Here is a 19,515-nt window from a genome sequence, read left to right as displayed (position 1 = left end):
GGCCTGGTCTGTCTTTGCTGGCCATGTCCTCGGTTCTGATCCCTGCTTCCCTCTTTTCTGTCTAAGGACCCTTATGATTACATTGGGCCTCTTGGGTAGTCTGAAATAACCTCATTGTTTTAAGGTCCAACGGTTATTAGTAATCTTAGCTTTCTCTTGCCACGTAACGTAAGGTATTCATAGGTTGTGGGGATTAGTACATAGATGGTTGGGGGAGTAGGGAGAAGTATTATTCTGCCTACCACGCTCATGTATGTACCTGTGTAATTTTATAATTGTTTTCTGATCATACATATGACACTTCCATACATCCATAAGTTCTTGAGGAAAGAGATTGTTATTTTGTATTCTGCCACGTTTTTGTATTTTTTTCTCTGTAAATGTATAATGGAATTTTTAATGAGTTGAGTGTTTGTGATTATAATTGTAGTAAACTTTATAAAGATTGTGGTTTGCTAGATTAGATTAATTTGGGGACATAATGCAGAGATGAGCTATCTTGTTTATAGTCTATGTATCTCAATATGAAATAGCTTTTTAAAGAGAAAACAGTAATTAAAAGATGTATACCTAATCATAGTTTATGAAGTCCTATGATACTGCTTCTATATAAATGTGCCAGCTTTAAAAACTGTTTAGTAAACTAAATAGAATTAAACTAAAGGCGGAAACTTACAGTGTCTCACTCTGTCACCCCTGGTATAGTGTCGTGGCATCTTCACAGCTCACTGCAACCTCAAACTCCTGACCTCAAGTGATCCTCCCAGAGTGCTAGGATTATGGGCATTAGCCACCTCACCCAGCCTGAAACTTAATACTTATTAAGAGTTTGCTACATAGTGCTTGATATTGTCACATATTTCCTTTAATCCTTATGGCAACCCTGAGCCTTCATTTTGGGATGAGAAGTTAAGACTCAGTTAAAAAGTAAATTAACTTATCCAATGCATGTAGAGTAGGCTATTTTTAATAGAAAGTCATCAGTTCAATAGTTGTTAGTAATTTGAGTATATTTAAAATACTAAAATAGCCATTTTCTTTTTAAATTGGTTTTTAATGTGAATTAGCTTGCTAATTTTCCATCAGAGGCCAAAGTATCTATGGTATATCAAATCTTGAATATAGATTTTTCTGAATATGGAAAGTCATCAAAGAAGAGAACAGAATCTCTGATTCCTTAAATGAAAATTTACCAGAACAGGATATTTATGTGTACAATAGCAAAAAATTTTCTACATAATTTGGTTTGTTTGTAATAGTTTGACAGTTTCTTTCTGTATTCTGTTTCTCCTGTCCTTGAGCAGATATTTCATTTTTATTAATTCTAATTGAGAAGAGGGTCCAGAATATCAGACTGCCCTATAATAATTCTTTTCTTGGTCTGATGTTCCATTTTTAATCTTTCTCCCTCTTATGTGGCCACTTTCTCCGTTTCTCTTGGGAACTAAAAAAGATAGCTGTTTTTTTGTCAGCAATTTGAAACCACTAGCAAGGAAATAGATGAGACCACCTGAAGAAGGAAAAAAGTTTTATTTTAAAATCTTGAGGTTCCATCTGTACTGTCTGCCATGCTTGACTGACCTACAGGAAAGAGAACTAGGAGTACTACTCTAGCCATGCTGCCTTTAGAAGAAGTTGTTCCTGCAATTGTGACTCTAAAGACTGACCATGGGAAGGCAGAGCACCAGGGTAGGATGATTAATGACTTGCGTCCTGTTGCTCTTCTTCCTAGTACTATATTAAGTAGATTTTGTGTAGTACTCCCTTTTACATTCACAATATCTCTATGAGGTAGGGTATAGGTACCGTTACAATTTTCATTTTCTCAATAATGAGTAAATTTGAGGCACAAAGAGGATAAGAATATATCCACGGTCTCAGGTCCTGTCCTGTAAGTGGAGAAGCTGGGTTTTAGAGCCAGGCATTCAGGCGGTACTACCCTAGTTCTATACTGTTTAGGTACATTTTCTGGAAAGTTGATTTCCTGTAGAATATCACTGACTTTTTGTGGAGTGGAGGTCATAAAATAACATTTGGTGTTTATTCATGACTTTATATACCCACCAAACTATTTTACTTCTTATTTATTTATTTTTTGGCAAAATGAAATCATGGATGGGTATGTATTTTACTTTTAAAATGTAGCTATTATTCTATGTAATAATGAGTCCCTTTTAAAATTTGAAACCCTACTTGCTGACTTGTGGAAAGTAGAGGAAGTGATGGATTTTTTGGTTTTTTGTTTTTGTTTCTTTAGTTTTAAAATTGAGGTATAATTCACATGCCATAAAATTCACCATTTTAAAGTATATAGTTCTGTGGTTTTTTAATATTTTTTCCTCTTGTTTTTCCTTCTAGTTGCTGTAATATAATAAGGAATTTTTAATTTTTTTCTTAATTTTACCCATTTTTGTACATTTTCCTAACAGAAAATGTACAATTGGTCAATCTTCATCATCAGATATGATAATGAGTTCTGAAGGTTATTATATAGATGAATAGAAAACTTGTATATTTGGATGGAAGGTGAAAATGGAAAATTTTCAAAGATACCATTATACCAGTATTACAAATGAAACTTTGGAAGCGCTTAATCCTAATCTGCTATACCAGATGTATAAGGGTAGACAGTATTGTCTGGGATATGGCAAGAATGGATGAAATGAACATGGTTTTCTCCCGTGAACATCTTCTATATTCTGTTTGTATATGAAAAGGTTTTGTATGCATGTCTTATTTTTGTCTTTTGGCTATCAATCAAAATTATTAGTATAGTTTTTGTAACTTAGTTCTCAAGTTAGAAGGTTTTTTTTTGCTGTATAATTTTAATGTTTCTGTTTTTAACCTTCCCAAGCAGGTGAGTGTAAAAATTTAGACTAATTGGATACTTAATAAGCATCCAGCTTAATATTTTTTTTATTTACAAATACATTATTCCAAGTTCAGTTTATGTAACAAATATGAGGTTGCTTATAAATTAAGTCATTTAAAATGCATTAAGGAAGCTCTGTAACATAGGAATTCTATGTGAACCTTTTGCAGTGTTGAACACTTACTACCTTTTACATTCTGGAAATTTAGATATTTATATGTGATTTTCCTCAAATAAGATGCACTTTAGTGTTGATACTTAAGGGTACTGATTTCTAAAATTTGCACCTTTTAAAAATGTCATAGTACAGGATGTTGGGGGGAAAGGTTTCATTAATTGAAGCTTTATATGAATCAGGGTTTCATGGCCAAATTTTTAATTAGTAAGCTATTAGCATGTAATTAAAAATGTTTTTAGATTCTTAATGACTGATATACCAGCACATGTAGGACTGCATTTTAAATATAGTCCATATTATGTTCAGACTTAATTGAATTGTTGCATTTGGATGGTTCTGCTTGAAATGAAGGTCACAAATAAAGGACTCTACTGTTTTATCCTACCCTAGGAAATACTTATCGTTAGTGTGGTTAAAATGATTAACAACAACAGCAGCAACGACGAAACTCACACAAAATAAACTAAATTTTCTTTATGCCCCACAGATGTATCTTGTGATTTTCCCAGAAGGTACAAGATATAATCCACGACAAACAAAAGTCCTTTCAGCTAGTCAGGCATTTGCTGCTGAAAAAGGTAAGTAAAAATTTGACTGTATTTGAACAAACAACTTTTAAAAATAATGACCTTTTTAGTTTTCTTCCTGGAGAAGATACGTATGTTTTACAACAATTGAATGGAAGAATGTATTCATTCCTTGAGTGAATGTATATATTATCTCTTAGGAAACGAAATTTCTTCTCCTTAATTCATTTGCATGCTGTTACATATGTCTAAGAGATTAAATTCAAGTGCTTGGTACAATGCATATTCCTATGCTATGGATTTTGTTAAAATCTATCTAGATGGAAACTTTTTCTACAGTGTGGGTTATGTGTGAGTTTCTATTTTGTAGGTTGACAGACCTAAGTTGGAATCTAAACTCTGACTTTTATTAGCTATATGACTACAAGTTGCCTTATGTGACTGACCTTCAGTTTCTTCATCACTCTCTCTTTTTTTTTTTTTTTGAGACAGGGTCTTGCTCTGTTGCCCAGGCTACAGCTCAGTAGCACAATCTCAGCACACTGCAGCCTCCAGCTCCCAGGCTCACGCAATTCTTCTGGCTCAGCCTCCCAAATAGCTAGGACCACACCTGGCTAATTTTTTAAATTTTTTTGTAGAGATGGGGTCTTGCCATATTTCCCAGGCTGGTTTCAAACTCCTGGTCTCAAGGAATCCTCCTGCCCTGGCCTCCCAAAGTGCTGGGATTATAGGTGTAAGCCACCATGCCCAGCCTCCTCATCTTTTAAAAGAATATATACCTTATGAGTAGACCTAAATCTGTGTAGGAATTAAATTAGAAAATATTAAAGTTTCTAGTAGAGAATATAACACAAAGTTAGTTCATAGTTGGAAGCTATTAATGTCTTCAACAGTGGTAATGTTCTTAGTACCGGTATTTTAGAAAATTAGATAGTTGATACATAATAAGCTGTGTAACATTACCCAATTGGGAAGTATATAGTAAACAGTGTCTACGCTGTGTTCTCAAAGATGTCTTTTGAAGACTGGTGTTGAATTAGTACATGATCTCCATGTGTAGATCAGCACGCACTTTGCTGAGCAGGTGTCTCGTTTGTGATGTTATGCCAGGGTCTGAGACAGTGCTGTCTAATGGGACGTTCTGCAATAATGGTGATGTTCTTTATCTCCTCTGTCCAGTCTGCTGGCTCCTACCCACGTGTGGTTGCTGAGCATTCAAGATGTAACTAGTGTATCAGAGGAAATGAGCTTTTAATTTTATTTTAATTAAAATCAGGTGGAACTCTTACAAGGTGCTTGCAAGAGAAGATATGTCACATATACTGGTATCAAGGAGTGGCTCAGGAACAGGAGGGTTCAATTTGTCTCCCTGTCAATTCCCCTTTGACTTTTTCTGCCTTCTCTTATCTAGTCTAGACATCATGATCTTTCAGTTGCTTTTTTGCAGTACCATTGTCTCTGTTGCTGTTTGCACATTTAAAAAAAAATGCTCTCCCTCAGTTTTATATTTTCCTCTTGATAGCATCGTTTCCCCCTTTCATTAACAGCTGAAGCCCTCTGAATCTGTAGTCTACCTTGGTTGTATCCACTTTTTTTATCCACTTTTGTATCCACTTTTTCAGTTTTCACTCAGCCCTCAATTCATTGTGATCTGATAAAAAATTCTAGATGCTCTCTTGTTGAAATTCGCTCCCTAGACTTCTGTAGGGCTGTTCTCTGTTTTCCTTCTACCTCTGTGGTGACTCCTTCATAGTCTTTTCGAGCCTATTCTTTGGCTTCATTCTTTCTTGTTTCAGATATCTGACTTTGGTTTGTTGTTCATTACACTTTCTTTGTTTTTCATGGTGCTTGTCCTCTAAATCCATGGCTTCAGCCAATGTATGACTGCTGATGACTCACAAAAAGCTTTTTCCCATTATCTATCTCTCTGCCTACTTCTAGACCAATATGTATTATACAATTGCTCTCTAGGGAGTTTCACTTGGCTGACCCAAAGGCATCTCTCAAACTCAGTATGTCAAAGATACAATTTATCCTTCCACCCATACACTCATGTTTACTATCTTGGTAACTCCATCTTTCAGTCCAAAACCTGGGAGTCCTCCTAGACTCTTCCCTTTATCCATCCAAACATACAACATATCAGCAAAATCTAGAGTTTCTCTCCATTGCCAAAATTACTACCATACTTTAAAATCTTATTACTTCTTGTTTCAATTATCTATTGCTTTGTAAGAAACCACCCAAAAACTTAATGACCTCAAACAGTAATAACCATTTATTTGCTCACTATTCTGTACTTTGGGCAGAGCTCAGCAGGGCTAGCTCTTCTCTCTCTTCCACATGGTCACCTGTGGTCTCTTATTTTACTGCATTTAAAGTAGAAGCTTGACTAGGGCTGGAAAGTCTAAGATGACTTTACCAGTATACCTCATGACATATTTGGAGTGGCTATATCAGCTGGGGATAGACTCTCAAAGTTCTTTTCAACTTTTCCTTATGGCGTTTATCAAGTATCACTCTTCTGCCAGTATTTAGTCATAGTGGACATGATCATTAGCTTCGGACTGTATTCCCAAGCTCATATTAGTTATATAACCTTAAGTTAGTTTATTTCTACCTCTATCCATATTTGTAAACCAAGGATCATAATAACTGCTTCATAAGGCTTTTGTGAGGATTTAGTGACACAGTATTTAGAGAAAGCCTGGTATATAATATTTAATAATTCATTACTACTAACTTAGAATATGGAGAAGGGACCATTACAGGTAAGTCTATTGATAATGGCAAACATTGGTAGCTAATACTGAGGGTTAAAACAGAAGGACTAACAAAATTGGGCATTTTCTTGAAATATGAATAATATCTTTATATTCTTAGAATATTTTATATCTCAAGATATTCTGTTATATACTCTAGTTATTTTTATTGCCTCATTAATCTCTAATCTACATGTATATAGTTTTAGAATAGTATCTTATTAATAATTATAGAATAGAGAAATACTGAACTAGATATTATAAGGTCTTGTTAGCTGTATGACTTTGAGCAAGTCATTTTACCTCTCTGAGCCTCAGTTAATTTGTAGGAATCGAGTGAGATAATATATATTAAATATATTATAGTCTGAATTCTGTATATAAATGTAAAATTTTCTAAATTGATCATTAGTGTTTTTTTTGTCTAATGTGTTTATCATTTATTTATAATGTTTCTAAAATATAATACTGCAAAATTTCATTTATACCCAACTATCATCACAAATGGCTTTTAGGGAGAATCTCTGTCGGGGGATACAGTAGGTCATCAGTCATACTAAGCAGAAATTGAGGAGATCCTGAGATGAAAACAGGGCAAAGCAGGTACTAGAACAGATACTAGATACTGACTAGGAAGAATTAACTTAATTAGCATTAACATTTTTCTCTGTTTAGGGCTCAAGGCTTTTATGTAGTTCCCTGGAGACAGAGTCAAATCTCAATATGGTGGGCTCAAGCTAGAGCAGTTAATTTAGAATTTATTTGTGTTTCTCTCCATTGAAATTCTAATTGGTCTCTATTATTATTTTGTAATACCCAAGATTTCAGGATAGTGAGTACCTCATCACTGTACAGAGTTGAAGACCCCATGGTCAGAGATTGCACATAATTCACTATATGGACTAGAGTTTATGGGTTCTGGTTTAGAAATGGGAAGTGACTTTTGAGTTATCAGAGAAGGGCTAGGTTCTATTTATTTTAATGGTAAGCAAATCTCATTCAAATCCATTGAAATTAATAGGCCATGTGTTAGCAATACATACAGGAAAGAATTTGCTGTGGTGGTTTTTCTCACCTCACATATCAGCGCCTCACTTAACCCACTCTGAGCTTTCTTTCCTACCACTCCTCTGAACATACTGGTCAGGTAACCCAGGACCTCCATTTCACCAGGTGGTCCCTTCTCAGTCCTTGGCCTTTCAGTTTTCCCAGTGAAAGCAGCTGACCATTTTTTTCGGGCATCTGCGTCACCACGGTCTATTGTTTCTCTTCTTCCTTATTAGCTGTTTTTTTTTGTTTTTTTTTTTTTTTTTTTTTTTTTTGAGTGCTGAAAAATAAAACCTGGAATATTCAGCATTTGGATTTGATACAGAGAACTTGCTACAGAAAATGTGCTTGGAGTAATTAGAGCTGCTTCTAGTGTATTTCTGAATTAGAAGATTTTCAGTTGGTCATAATGAGTAGAAAAAAAGATTTTTTTCCTTGGTTTTGTTTACATATTATTATTGGCTATTTCTTATTCATGTCACAAAGCTGACTTTTAAACCTTCATTATAACTCTTCTATTTTTACATATTAGCCTTACGTCTTTATTTTCTTATAACTTACTTAGATCCTAGTAATTAATTGTTCTTATTGAACCACACCACAGGGTGATTCTGTGAAACTTTGAACTTGATAAAATTGGATGAACTATAATAGCAAAGAAGGAAGTGCTAATAACTAATTTGACAAATAAATGTTTCCCAGCTTGGTATGCTATTCAGATTTTTGTTATAAGTTTGTGAATAAATTAAACTGCTTTTGCCCTGGGGACTTAGTCAGATATGTGGCTGTGGGAATCTTTCTCTTTCCCACACCACCCTGCATTTTAAAAATTCTTCTGAGGGACAGTCCCACCATATTGTAGCTGTTCTTCTTTATGCAGCTACTTTTCCCTGGAGAGAGGCCAGTAGACAATTCAGGCTAGTTTTTTTCTAGTATATTTTTGTATCTTTTCTTGAGAGCTACTGTTTTCTTTTAAATTGTCAGTAAAAATTTTAATCAAGGAAAAAAGGGAGGTAATAGGAAGGAAACAGGAAGGGAAGAACAAATCCTTAATGCTAATAGTCACACTGCTGAATATATGATGACTTCTAGATAATTGCAGTATTAAAAGCATATCAGATACCCAAGAGGATTCAAATCGTATGTTCATACAAAAATTATTGATGTGTAGCATTCATATGAGTTTATATGAATGTTCATAGCAGCATTACTTATAATAGCCAAAATGTGAAAGCAAACCAAATATTCATCAACTGATGAATAGGTAAACAAAATGTGGTCTGTCCCTGCAGTGGAATATTACTCAGCAATAAACAGGAATAAAGTACTGACACATGCAACTACATGGATGAACCTTGAAAACATGCTTAGTGAAAGAAGCCAGACAGAAGGTTATATACTACATGGTTTTATTTATATAAAATGTCCAGAATAAGGAAATGCATAGAGACAGAAAGCAGAGCAGTGGTAGCCAGGGCTGGGCGGCAAGGGGGGTGTGCAGTGTGTGCGGACAGTGCAGGGCATATCTGTATACCTTTCACTGATGAAAATTGGAAGTCTGGACGTAGCTAGTGGTGGTTGCATAGCTCTGTGAATAGACTTGAGACCACTGGATTGAATACTTTAAAATGGTGCATTTTAGGGTCTGTGAATTAAAACAATTAAAACAAAAACTATACCAAGAAGCTAGGTTCTTTAGTTTATCCTAAAAATATTGGGTCAGTTTTTCACAATTTGTGGAGCATGTCAGCTCTCACTTCAGATACTGTACACAGTGAGGGTCATTTAAGTGACCCTCTTCCCCCATCTTTGTTACATTAATAAAGCTAAAGGAGTCATGGACTAGGAGTCAGAAACCATGAATTGTACTCCTAACCTATCTTGAGAGACTACAGGCAAGATGCTACCACGTTTATTCACCTCCCAGAAGCTAGGATGATAATATTTGCCCTTGGCAGGGTTTACTGAATTGAAGGGTTTTCCAATAGGCCATAAGCTTCCCAAGGTCCAGTTTTCTGACAGTTGTCAACAGTGTCTTGTAGGTGTAGGTATTTATTAAATGAATGCTGATTTAAATAGAAAGAGGAATGTGAGAGTGCTTTCTAAACTTAAAGCCCTCAAGACATGAGACTATGGCATTAAGATATTATGGTCTGTCTACTTGTGGAAATTTAAAAATGATTTAGATGTTGAACTTAATGTATTATATTGCAGGGGTGTTTTGTGACTCATTTATGGCCACACTGAATCAACTTCTCTTTCAGGCCTTGCAGTATTAAAATATGTGCTGACACCACGAATAAAGGCAACTTATGTTGCTTTTGATTCTATGAAGAATTACTTAGATGCAATTTATGATGTTACAGTGGTGTACGAAGGGAAAGATGACAGAGGGCAGCGCAAAGAGTCCCCGTCCATGACTGGTAAGTTCTTTCCATGCACTTGAAAGTATATGCTGTATAACATGTGTAATTCATATCTTCATGAATGTATAGTTTATTTTTTTAAAATAGATAAGTGTACTTTCCTTCACTACATTCACTTGATGTATTTTTCAAGGGGCTATCAATGTGTAACAGTTGAAATTTCGTTAGTCCTGCTAAGTTTGGTATTTCTTGGCTGCCGTATTAGTCCTTTGTACTCACCAGTTATCATTAATGCAGGCTCTTTCCACCCAAAGTTCATACACAAAGCTCCATAAATCAGAGGACAGAGTGAGGGAATGGGAGGAGTACTCACTTAGCAATACTGAGGTGTGCATTAATGGTCAGTGCTGATCCTTAAGTGTAGTTTTCACAAGACAGTTGAGTGTGATTTTTTTTTCTTTTTTCAAACGTGCTAGGTTTTAAGGACCTTTGAGCTATTGTCTATGTCGTTGTCAGATTTAATAAGGAAAAAATAGAATTTTAAATGAGCAGAATACTTAAACATAACCAAAAGACTCTCTTGACTATTGGAGAAATTTAAACATGGAAATAGGAAAATTGGGAAGTGTGGTGTTTCCATCCTCTTTTCTAAGTATCTGTTTGAGCTGGGGTCAAGAGAGAGAACACTGGGCTTGTATTTTATTTTGTCAGCTGTTTGAAGTATTTGCTTGAAGTAACATGCTTGTCAGAGTGCTTGTATCAGTAGGGTCTCTTGAAGGCAGGTCTCCAAAATATGAACCATCCACATATGTTATGCTGAAACCTGCTCCTGAAGCATTCCTCTGAATTTGATGTGCTTTAGAAATTTTATAGAATAATGTTATTAGCATTGTGAAGCATTTACAGAAATAAACATAATTAAAATATTTAGAAGTTAGCAAGGATAGAAATTATGTCACCTAGCCGTACACTGCCACTGTCTGGACATAGTGCTGTGCACCCTTGAATTATCTAATACCATATTGTGCACATTCCTTAGGGACCAGGGGGTTTTCCGAAGTACAGTGACAGTGTAGTTGTAAAATGATTAATCTGTTAAATAATGATGAGGTTCACTCAAGCTTTAGAAGAAAAGTTCTTGGGCCAAAAAAGAGCGTAGCTGCTATGGCTGGAAGTTAGGGAGCAGGGAGGAGGGGTGAGGCCCAGGGGACTGTGTGGCCTAAAAATTGGTTACTGTGAAGGAAAAAAATCTAAAGTAGTTACATGTGAAGGCTGATTGCTCTCATAATTGCCTTTAACACAGAGTAATTATAAAGTAGGAAAATAAGGTGTTTTTCATTTTATATGTAATTTTTTAGAATATATAATGCATCAGTTTAAAAATTAAACCTCTATGAAGTCTACAATGAAATGTCTTTCTCACTTTCCACTCTGTCCCCATCCATCTGCTCTCCACTTCCCTTTCCCAGTAATAACCACTTTTCTCAATTTCTTGTGTATTGTATGTGTAAATTTAAGTATACATTCTTATCCTACTGTCCCTCTCTTCTTGTAAAAAAACCCTGTTAATATTTTTTTGTCTTTTTGAACCATTGAAGGAGTCCTTGTTTTTACTTATAAAAACACACATGCATTTAGTTGTTCAGCAAGACTGTCATTAATTTATTAAGCATGGTTTAAAAAAATAAGATTAAACAAGTTTTTATTACTTATGAAAAATAGATGTAATCCCCATAATAATTTTTTTAAATGCTGCTTTTGGCCAGGCACAGTGGCTCACGTGTGTAATCCCAACACTTTGGGGAAGCTGAGGCAGGAGGATAGCTTGAGGCCAGGAGTTCAAGACCAGCCTGGGCCACATAGCAAGACCCCATGTCTACTCTTCCCTCAGAATTGGTCTCAGATGAAGCCTTTCCCAGTATATTTGCTTCCTAGCTCGCAATGCTTCCCGCTGCCTCCGCACTCCTATGGCACGAAGTGCAAATGCCACGGTGTTGGCACTGGCTTATGGTTAATCTTTATCTGCCTCCCGCTGCATAAATAGTGCCTCAAGGAAGGGCAGCCCTTTCAGAGTTGCACTGCTCAGGTTCCAGACCCAGCTTCTTCTCCTGCCACACGTGTTGTGTCCTGTTCTACACGTGAGCTGACCGTGTGGCTTTGGAGTTGCCACTGCTCATGCATATTTGTTACAAATTGTCTTTTTTTTTTAAAGATTGGCTTTTCTAGCTGTCATGCCCAGACACCCAAAGAAAATCTATCATGTTAATCAATTAAGAATAAGATATCTCTACAAGGAAAAAGTACACCAGAGTAGAGTCAAGACTGAAGACAAATTAGAAAAATATTTGCAACTTAGATCATAGAAAAGGGGGTGATTTCTTAATCTCTAAAGTACTTCTACAGATTGATAAGAAGATGACCAATAACTCAAAAGAAACATGGGTGAAGGATAAGAGCAAACAGTTCACAAAAAATGTCCAACCTCATTCATAATAAGAGAAATGCAACTTGAAACTACATTGGGATATACTAATTTTTTTCCATCAGATTGGCAAAAATCCCAAGGTTTGATAGTAGGCTTAGTGGGTGAAATCAAAGTATTATAAGCACTTTTATACTTTGCTGTTAGGAATGCAATATAATATAGCCTCTGTAGAAGTTGTTTTAGAAATGTCTATCAAATTTACAAATGCATTTATATGTTGAATTTAATATTCCCACTTCTGAGTCATTCTACATGTGTACCTGTGCACATGAGAAATTACATGATTTTCCTTGTAATGTGTTGACTTTGTCAGGTGTGTGACCTGTAACTTGAAAAACCCTGCTCTTATTGTTTATATAAATTGGTTAATATTATGATCTAGTTATACTCTACTATAGATTCAGATTCACCTTAAATTATATGAAGTCTGATGTAAGTTGAGTTAGGTGTAAAATTCTATAACTTGTAATATTCCAAAGTATTTTGTGGCCAAGTTTCCTTAGTATTAAATATTATCTCTCTGCATTGTAGGCTATCATTTAATATTCATATTTATGTCTCAGTAAACCAGTTTTTCCTTAAAGCTGCTATACTGTTTGTTTATATGCCATAGCCCAGTGTTTCTCAAAGCACTGTAGGAGGATTATGGTTCCATTAGAATTACCTGGAGTGACTGTTGAACATGCAGGGCCTCAGCTCCACTCCAGGCTGCCACCCAGACTCTGTGGGTGAGAGCGGGAGGCTGCAGTGTTCGTGACCTTGTAGGCATTCTTGTGATCACTGGGGTCTGGTGGCTGTGGCCTCAGTGAGACCTCATGTTGGTTGTAGAGAGAAGCATGTCCCTTATCCTCCCATTCTGTGGTGTAAGTTTCATTTTAAGGGAGGTATAACTCACAGCCCAATTGGGCATCCTTTCCTGGTTCACTTGTTCTTGTCATCATAGAAAATGTCCGCTGGGGCAGAGGTGAGACAGGATAGCTTGGCTATAATTGATTTTTTTTTTTTAATTGTGTTTCTAAAGTAGGTGGTGTACCATAATAAATTGTGTGCTTAAGGACATTTGATGTTCTATTTACACATTTTGTACAGTTCTAGTTATGTTTTTTTCTATTTCCATATTATAAAATATTAATATAGGTTTTATATTTTATGCTCTTCAGTTTCTTAGGAATATTTCTTTATTCTCCAAGGAACTGAAATATGTTAATAATCTCACCTCTCCACAAAGAGCAACCTACAGATGAGGGAGTTTCTAGGCTCAAGTTTCTTTCTTATCTTACAATAAATACTGGCCTCATCCTGTGTACAGCCCAGGCTGAGAAAGACTGTCTCCTTTTTTTCAAATTAGCATGTCTTAAGAACTGCTGTTATGTAAGGGCTCATAGCAATTCCACAGTAAGAATTTTGGTTTCTGAACCAAGTATATAATATGTTAAGATATGGCAAGTATCAGGAAAGGAAGGAGTACCGGTGATTAGAAACCAACAACCATGTCATGGAGGAGAGGCAACGGCTCACCCAAGCTTGTTTTGGCTCTGTAGCAGTCAATGATGGGAAGCTGACATGTCAGGGCAGGAACTAGGAATTGAGGATTACTGCGTGCCTGTAAGTGCCCAGTTGTTTTGCCAGATCAGGGTGTGTAATAGTGAACCGCACTGACTCCCTCTCTACCCTGTGGAGCTCACAGTCTGGTGGGATGTTGACAAGTGACACCCTGGGATGGGAGCTGGTGGTGTGAATGAAGACAGTGGGTCTGGTACTTTGGCATTTGGGAATCCTTTTGGTGGGTTGGGTATGGACTTATAGTAGGGTTAGGGTCTGGTTTCCTATCCCTGGGCTTCCTATGGAACTCACAGTTGTGTGAAAAATAACATTTGGTCCTGTTGATTTAACTTAATGACTTACATAACTATGGTTGATTTGGAAATTATTGTGTGTTCTTCTACTTAAGCTTGAAACCAAAAACTACCAGTTTATAATTCTTATTTTTTTACATTTTTATTTTTGCTAAAGGAAGAATTTGTACTTTTTTAAAAATCATTTTTAAGCTTTTTTTTTTGCCTTTTGGATTTATTTTCATCATGTTATTTTATATAGCCATGAGTTCTAAAATAATAAACAATGAAATATTTTTGTTCTTTGTTAGAATTTCTCTGCAAAGAATGTCCAAAAATTCATATTCATATTGATCGTATAGACAAAAAGGATGTCCCAGAAGAGCAAGAACATATGAGAAGATGGCTTCATGAACGTTTTGAAATAAAAGATAAGTGAGTAACAGCAGTTCCAGCACTTCAAAAACTTTTGGTTCAACAAAACTTCACTATAGTAAACAATTTGAAACTAATTTAAACAGTTTCATTATCTCAAGAATGCTTTTTATAAACTCAAGTGAAATCTCGTTCCATGCTTATCTGTTCATGTTTTAAACATTACTTTTACAAGTCACACAGTATTTCTTGGACAATACTGTAAGGTAAGATATAAAATTAAAAAAAAAAAAAAAGTCACACACACAAAAACTTTCTGATGTAAGATGCCTAAATCCGCCATCTCTGATGAGATGTAGTGGGTGTGAGGACCAGCCGTGAGGCCAGCCACGCGTGGGAAGGCATGGCTCTGCGAATAGAGGTTGTGTCTGCCACGCAGGTGGACACGTGCCACACTGTCTGTCGGAAAAGGAAGGGGCAATTGAAATATCTTCTTTCTGTTGTTAGTGTTTTGCAGTTTCTGGGATTGACCTTGTGTTCGCCCATGCTAATGTCACTTTGGAGCAAACAAAGGTGTTGAACCTTGATAAGAGTTACTTTTAAGTAAATGAAAGGCAACTTTGTTTCTTTCTTTTTTCTGGTTCAGGTTCTCTCATGATGAAAGGCATATTTGGATTCCTTATAGGTGAGGCTTAGTGTAAAGAGGTCAGCAGTGAGTGCAGTATTCCACTTACCAAAGAGAGAGCCTTGAAGCAGCAAGTCACATCAGTAGAGAGTATATTAGAGTATCTTTGATTTGACACGAGAAAGAAATTTGAGAATTTTATTTTCTTTGTAAGAAGATAAAAAGTGAGTCTTAGGTTTAGATAGGATATTTACAAATTGAATTTGGTACATGAAACTATTTTTTAGAGGAAAATTTTAGGATATTAATTTACTGTTTTCCTATCAATGAAAGTTTTATCCTTTCTGATGTATATCCTATTTTTTGAAAGATATGTTTTAAACATCTGTATTTTTATCCTCTTTTTGACAAAATGTATCCATTAGTTGTAAGAGGCACCATTTACTAAGACCACACTGAAAATTATGGTTTTCTAGTTTTTAAAAACACTTTTTAAAAATATTGCCAAAAGCATGTTTACATTAAGAAATTTTACCCAAGTGTTTTATTCTAATATGAGACTGAGATTGTTCTTCATTTCCTCATATAAACAGTAAAATATTTCCTAACTGGCCCTTCTTATGGGTTAACTTTGAAAATTATTAGAAGTATAATAGGTTGAAAATGCAACTGTGTTAAATTTCTCTCTCCTATTGACTTTTACTTACACATGACATATCAAGCCAGCCATTCAGGATCACGTTGGCTGTAGAAGAAATTTAAAAGTAAGATCTCTACATATTAACATAAAAATCTGTTCTCAGGGAAAAAACTGAACAGTATATTTAATATCTCAATCATTTTATGTTATAGGTATTTATATGTGTTTAGGATGAATCGAAATATTTTCAAACAGTGGCTATCTCTAGGGAATGTGATTTATAAAGCAATAGAAGGACTTTCCCTTTCTGTTCCTTTGTGTTTAAGATTATTATATTATGTTCTATTATACCTTTACCTATTTTAAGTGAAATAGGAAAATGAATTAACTATACTGTTTTTCTTGTTTTCCCTGTGTTCATAATTTCATAGGAATAAGGGCTTTTGTGGGAAACACCATATATAGTTGGCCCTCCATATACACAGATTCCAATCTATAAAAATTTTATAGATTGACAGTTTAAAAAACATTCTCATGGCATATAAACCATCTGTTGTGAAATAGCTACATATACAATTCATGTACACTAATCATAGAGTATATTAAAGATATTTTAAAAGACTAGAAACTTCTATTAAACCAAGTCTCTGAGTGTTTCTTTTTCATTCTTATTTTCCAAGAACATGTATAACTTCTCCAGTACAAAGTAAAGTACCCAATAGATAGACACTTGTTGAATTGAAATATCGAAATGACTAAAACTGAAACTTTAAATTTTTTCTTTCTGGCTATAGGATGCTTATAGAATTCTATGATTCACCAGATCCAGAAAGAAGAAACAAATTTCCTGGGAAAAGTGTTAATTCCAAATTAAGTATCAAGAAGACTTTACCATCAGTATTGATCTTAACTGGTTTGACTGCGGGCATGCTTATGACGGAGACTGGAAGGAAACTGTATATAAACACATGGATATACGGAACCTTGCTGGGCTGCTTGTGGGTTACTATTAAAACATAAACAGGGAGCTGTCTCCAAGCAGTGGGATGTACTATACATTGTCTGTTTTTGGCGGCTGCACGTTACATCAGATTGTTTCCTGAATTTAATAAGAAGTGTGTAAATAAAGCCTTGTTGATTGAACATTGGATAAAATAGAATTTGTGACTAGAGCTGGTATGCAGTTGGTCTTGGGCAAACATACATGGTTTTACAACTTTAGCTCTGGAGCTCCTGGAGAGGTAGGAGCTAAACGGAATTTCTGCTGTTTTTTACATTTCCCTTTTCCCGTGAACTAATGACAACCTCAAAACAGAAGCTTAGTAGGATTGTATAATTTGTTATTGTTTTGTAATTCAGATGGCTGTATTTTTTAACATTAATTTGCAGCATATTTCACTATATTTGTTATTTTCAATTTATTATAACTGGAAAGCTCCAATCCCTTATCACTAAAGTATTTAGTATCTAGCAGCTAGGTAATATTTCACTTTTTGTTTAATTTCTGCAAGTCAGTGAACGAAATTGTATTTAAGTATTGAAATGTCCAAAGAAGAGGGCAAAAAAATGTTCATGGGGAAAAAAGCTGTTCAGCGAATGTTTTTATTGTATTGGATGATTAGCTGATTGTACTCATTTTATATTTGCAAAATAATTAACATTTCTAATATTTATTGAAATTGCTTAATTTGCACACCCTGTACTCTACACAAAAGAATAATGTATAAAATGTGAGAAGTTTAAAGTTGTGACTGATTCATTGTAGCAGAAATTGCCTAGCTTTTTGAAGATTTAAGCTACCCTAAGTACTTCCCAACGTCTGTGCCATAAGTGCTTGAAAACATGGTTTCCTTTCTTATGTATACATCTCAAAGAACTGAGTGTGAATCTTTGTCCGACCCTGAGTTCCCAGGTCTTTGAGGTGATGGGAGCCAACTAGATTTACTAGCATGTGCCTTTCACTTACTTTTTGATTTAGCAAAATATTTAATTCAAAAGTCACTTGTGTGTTACCAAGGTAGATTTCCACTGTGTTCTCCTTTTCCTTTGGATTCTCACCAGTGGTGCTGCTCAGCGGCTTGCACACAGCAGGGAAGAAGAGCCAGCCAGAGTCACCCTGCCTCAAAGTCGAACTCTTTAAGCCCTTGTGAGTGAGCTTCACCAGTTGCTGCAGAGGCATTTTGCATTTGTCTATGTCAAGAAATTCACCTTGTCAAGCCAGTGAAATACAGACTTAATTCATCAAGCTGAGTGAATTTAATTTGTTTCTTTCCCATTAGTTTTAATGGAATATCACCTCTGAACAAGAGCTATGTTCCAGGAACCAAATCACTCGGTTTCCAGTCGTGGAACAGTATATCCCATGGAAGAAAACATTTTTAAAGTGTGGTCTGCTCTACTTTTATGTTATAATTTAAACTTGGTTGCCTACTGGTCCTTTAAGTTAACATTTATGCTTACTGCTAGTGGCTTTTTGTTGTAGAATTCGTCAGTGACCCAGATGGAACATACCACTTGAATCATGATTAAAAAAAAATGAAAAAAATAATTAAGGGAAATTTTGTCTGATTGTGTTACGCTGCTTTTCCAAAACCAGAGAATAAGCCATTTCAGGCAACATCTTTGAAGAGTTGTGTGCATTGGTTTGTGTATGTTAGTGTGTATAATATATGTGTATACACATTCATATACACTCAGGATAGAGTTTGCCTAATTATAAATGGGGGCATGTGTAAAACTTAGGCAAAGTGTCCTCATGCTGAATTTTGTGTTACCTGTAAAGTAAAATTTAGATCAATCCCATGTTTTTGTTAAATACATTTTTTAACAATACTAAATTTAGAAATTATTTCTAACTAGGTCAGAATAAATGGAAATTGTGGGACTTATTTTGAATATCATGGATATGCTCTAAATTTTAAGAGGCAATACCATTGGAATTATGTGGATTATAACTCATTTTACCAAGACAAAAGTAAGATCACTTGAATGTCATGTTTCTTAGAACTTAACATTCTTTCAAAAGGTCTATAAAATATGATAGTGAAAAAAATTCTGTATCAAAATGTTTGGAAAATTAGAAGCTTCTCCTTAATATGTATTGATATTGACTTAAATTATTATTTTCTAAAATTAAGAGACCTGTGCCTACCTGTAAATCTTTTCACCTATCACTTAAACTTTTGTTTGTATTGTTGATTTATGGCTTAGTTACTACTTAGTTTTTCTTTATAAGAATGCCATCAATGTGCATGCTTTTATGTTTTTCAGAAAAGGGTGTGTTTGGATGAAAGTAAAAAAAAAAAATAAAACCTTTCAGTGTCTCTAATGTCTGTGCTGCTTAACATTTTTTACCCAAAAATTCAAGAGTAATCTCCAATTACATAAAATAGACTTATTGACTGGCCCTACATTCTGAATTTATAAAACCATAATATTTGTCTTAAGTATTGAGCAAAGTTTTAAAAAATACATTAAAATTGTGAAGCAGTATATCATTTTGGTTATATAAACTTTTAAAATTTATAAAATGCCTGGCAAGTATTAATTACTTGGCCATTCTGTAATTATTCATCAATCTCAGTGAAACATATGAAATGCCTAAAATTAGCCAGGTTGGTGAGTAAAAGTGCCAATCTGGCTAATTCTTATACATACTAGTAGTTTCCTTTCATATGTTTCATTTCTGTGTGATTTCATTTAGAGCAGTAACAATTTATAAAAGGAAATACAGTAACATACAGTAATGTATGAGGGCTGTTGGAAAGTATCCAGCCATTGTTAATATAAAGAGAGTGGTATTA

General features: G+C 35.0%; 1 protein-coding gene across 1 annotated transcript in view; it reads left to right on the top strand.

The window, feature by feature from the left end:
- The window catches only part of AGPAT5 (1-acylglycerol-3-phosphate O-acyltransferase 5), a 40,188-nt gene extending 21,148 nt beyond the window's left edge, over positions 1 to 19,040 (top strand). Inside the window, exons 5-8 of the mRNA XM_012783213.3 lie at positions 3,538 to 3,628; positions 9,651 to 9,809; positions 14,384 to 14,507; positions 16,507 to 19,040. Of these exons, the coding sequence (XP_012638667.1) occupies positions 3,538 to 3,628; positions 9,651 to 9,809; positions 14,384 to 14,507; positions 16,507 to 16,732 (600 nt within the window). The 3' untranslated portion in view covers positions 16,733 to 19,040. The remainder of the gene's footprint in view (positions 1 to 3,537; positions 3,629 to 9,650; positions 9,810 to 14,383; positions 14,508 to 16,506) is intronic.
- The last annotated feature ends 475 nt before the right edge of the window (positions 19,041 to 19,515 follow it).

This window comes from Microcebus murinus, chromosome 24 (genome assembly GCF_040939455.1).
Source record: "Microcebus murinus isolate Inina chromosome 24, M.murinus_Inina_mat1.0, whole genome shotgun sequence".
Lineage (NCBI taxonomy): Eukaryota > Metazoa > Chordata > Mammalia > Primates > Cheirogaleidae > Microcebus > Microcebus murinus.
Note: the sequence above shows the minus strand (reverse complement) of the source record. Positions and strands in the feature narration are given on the sequence as shown.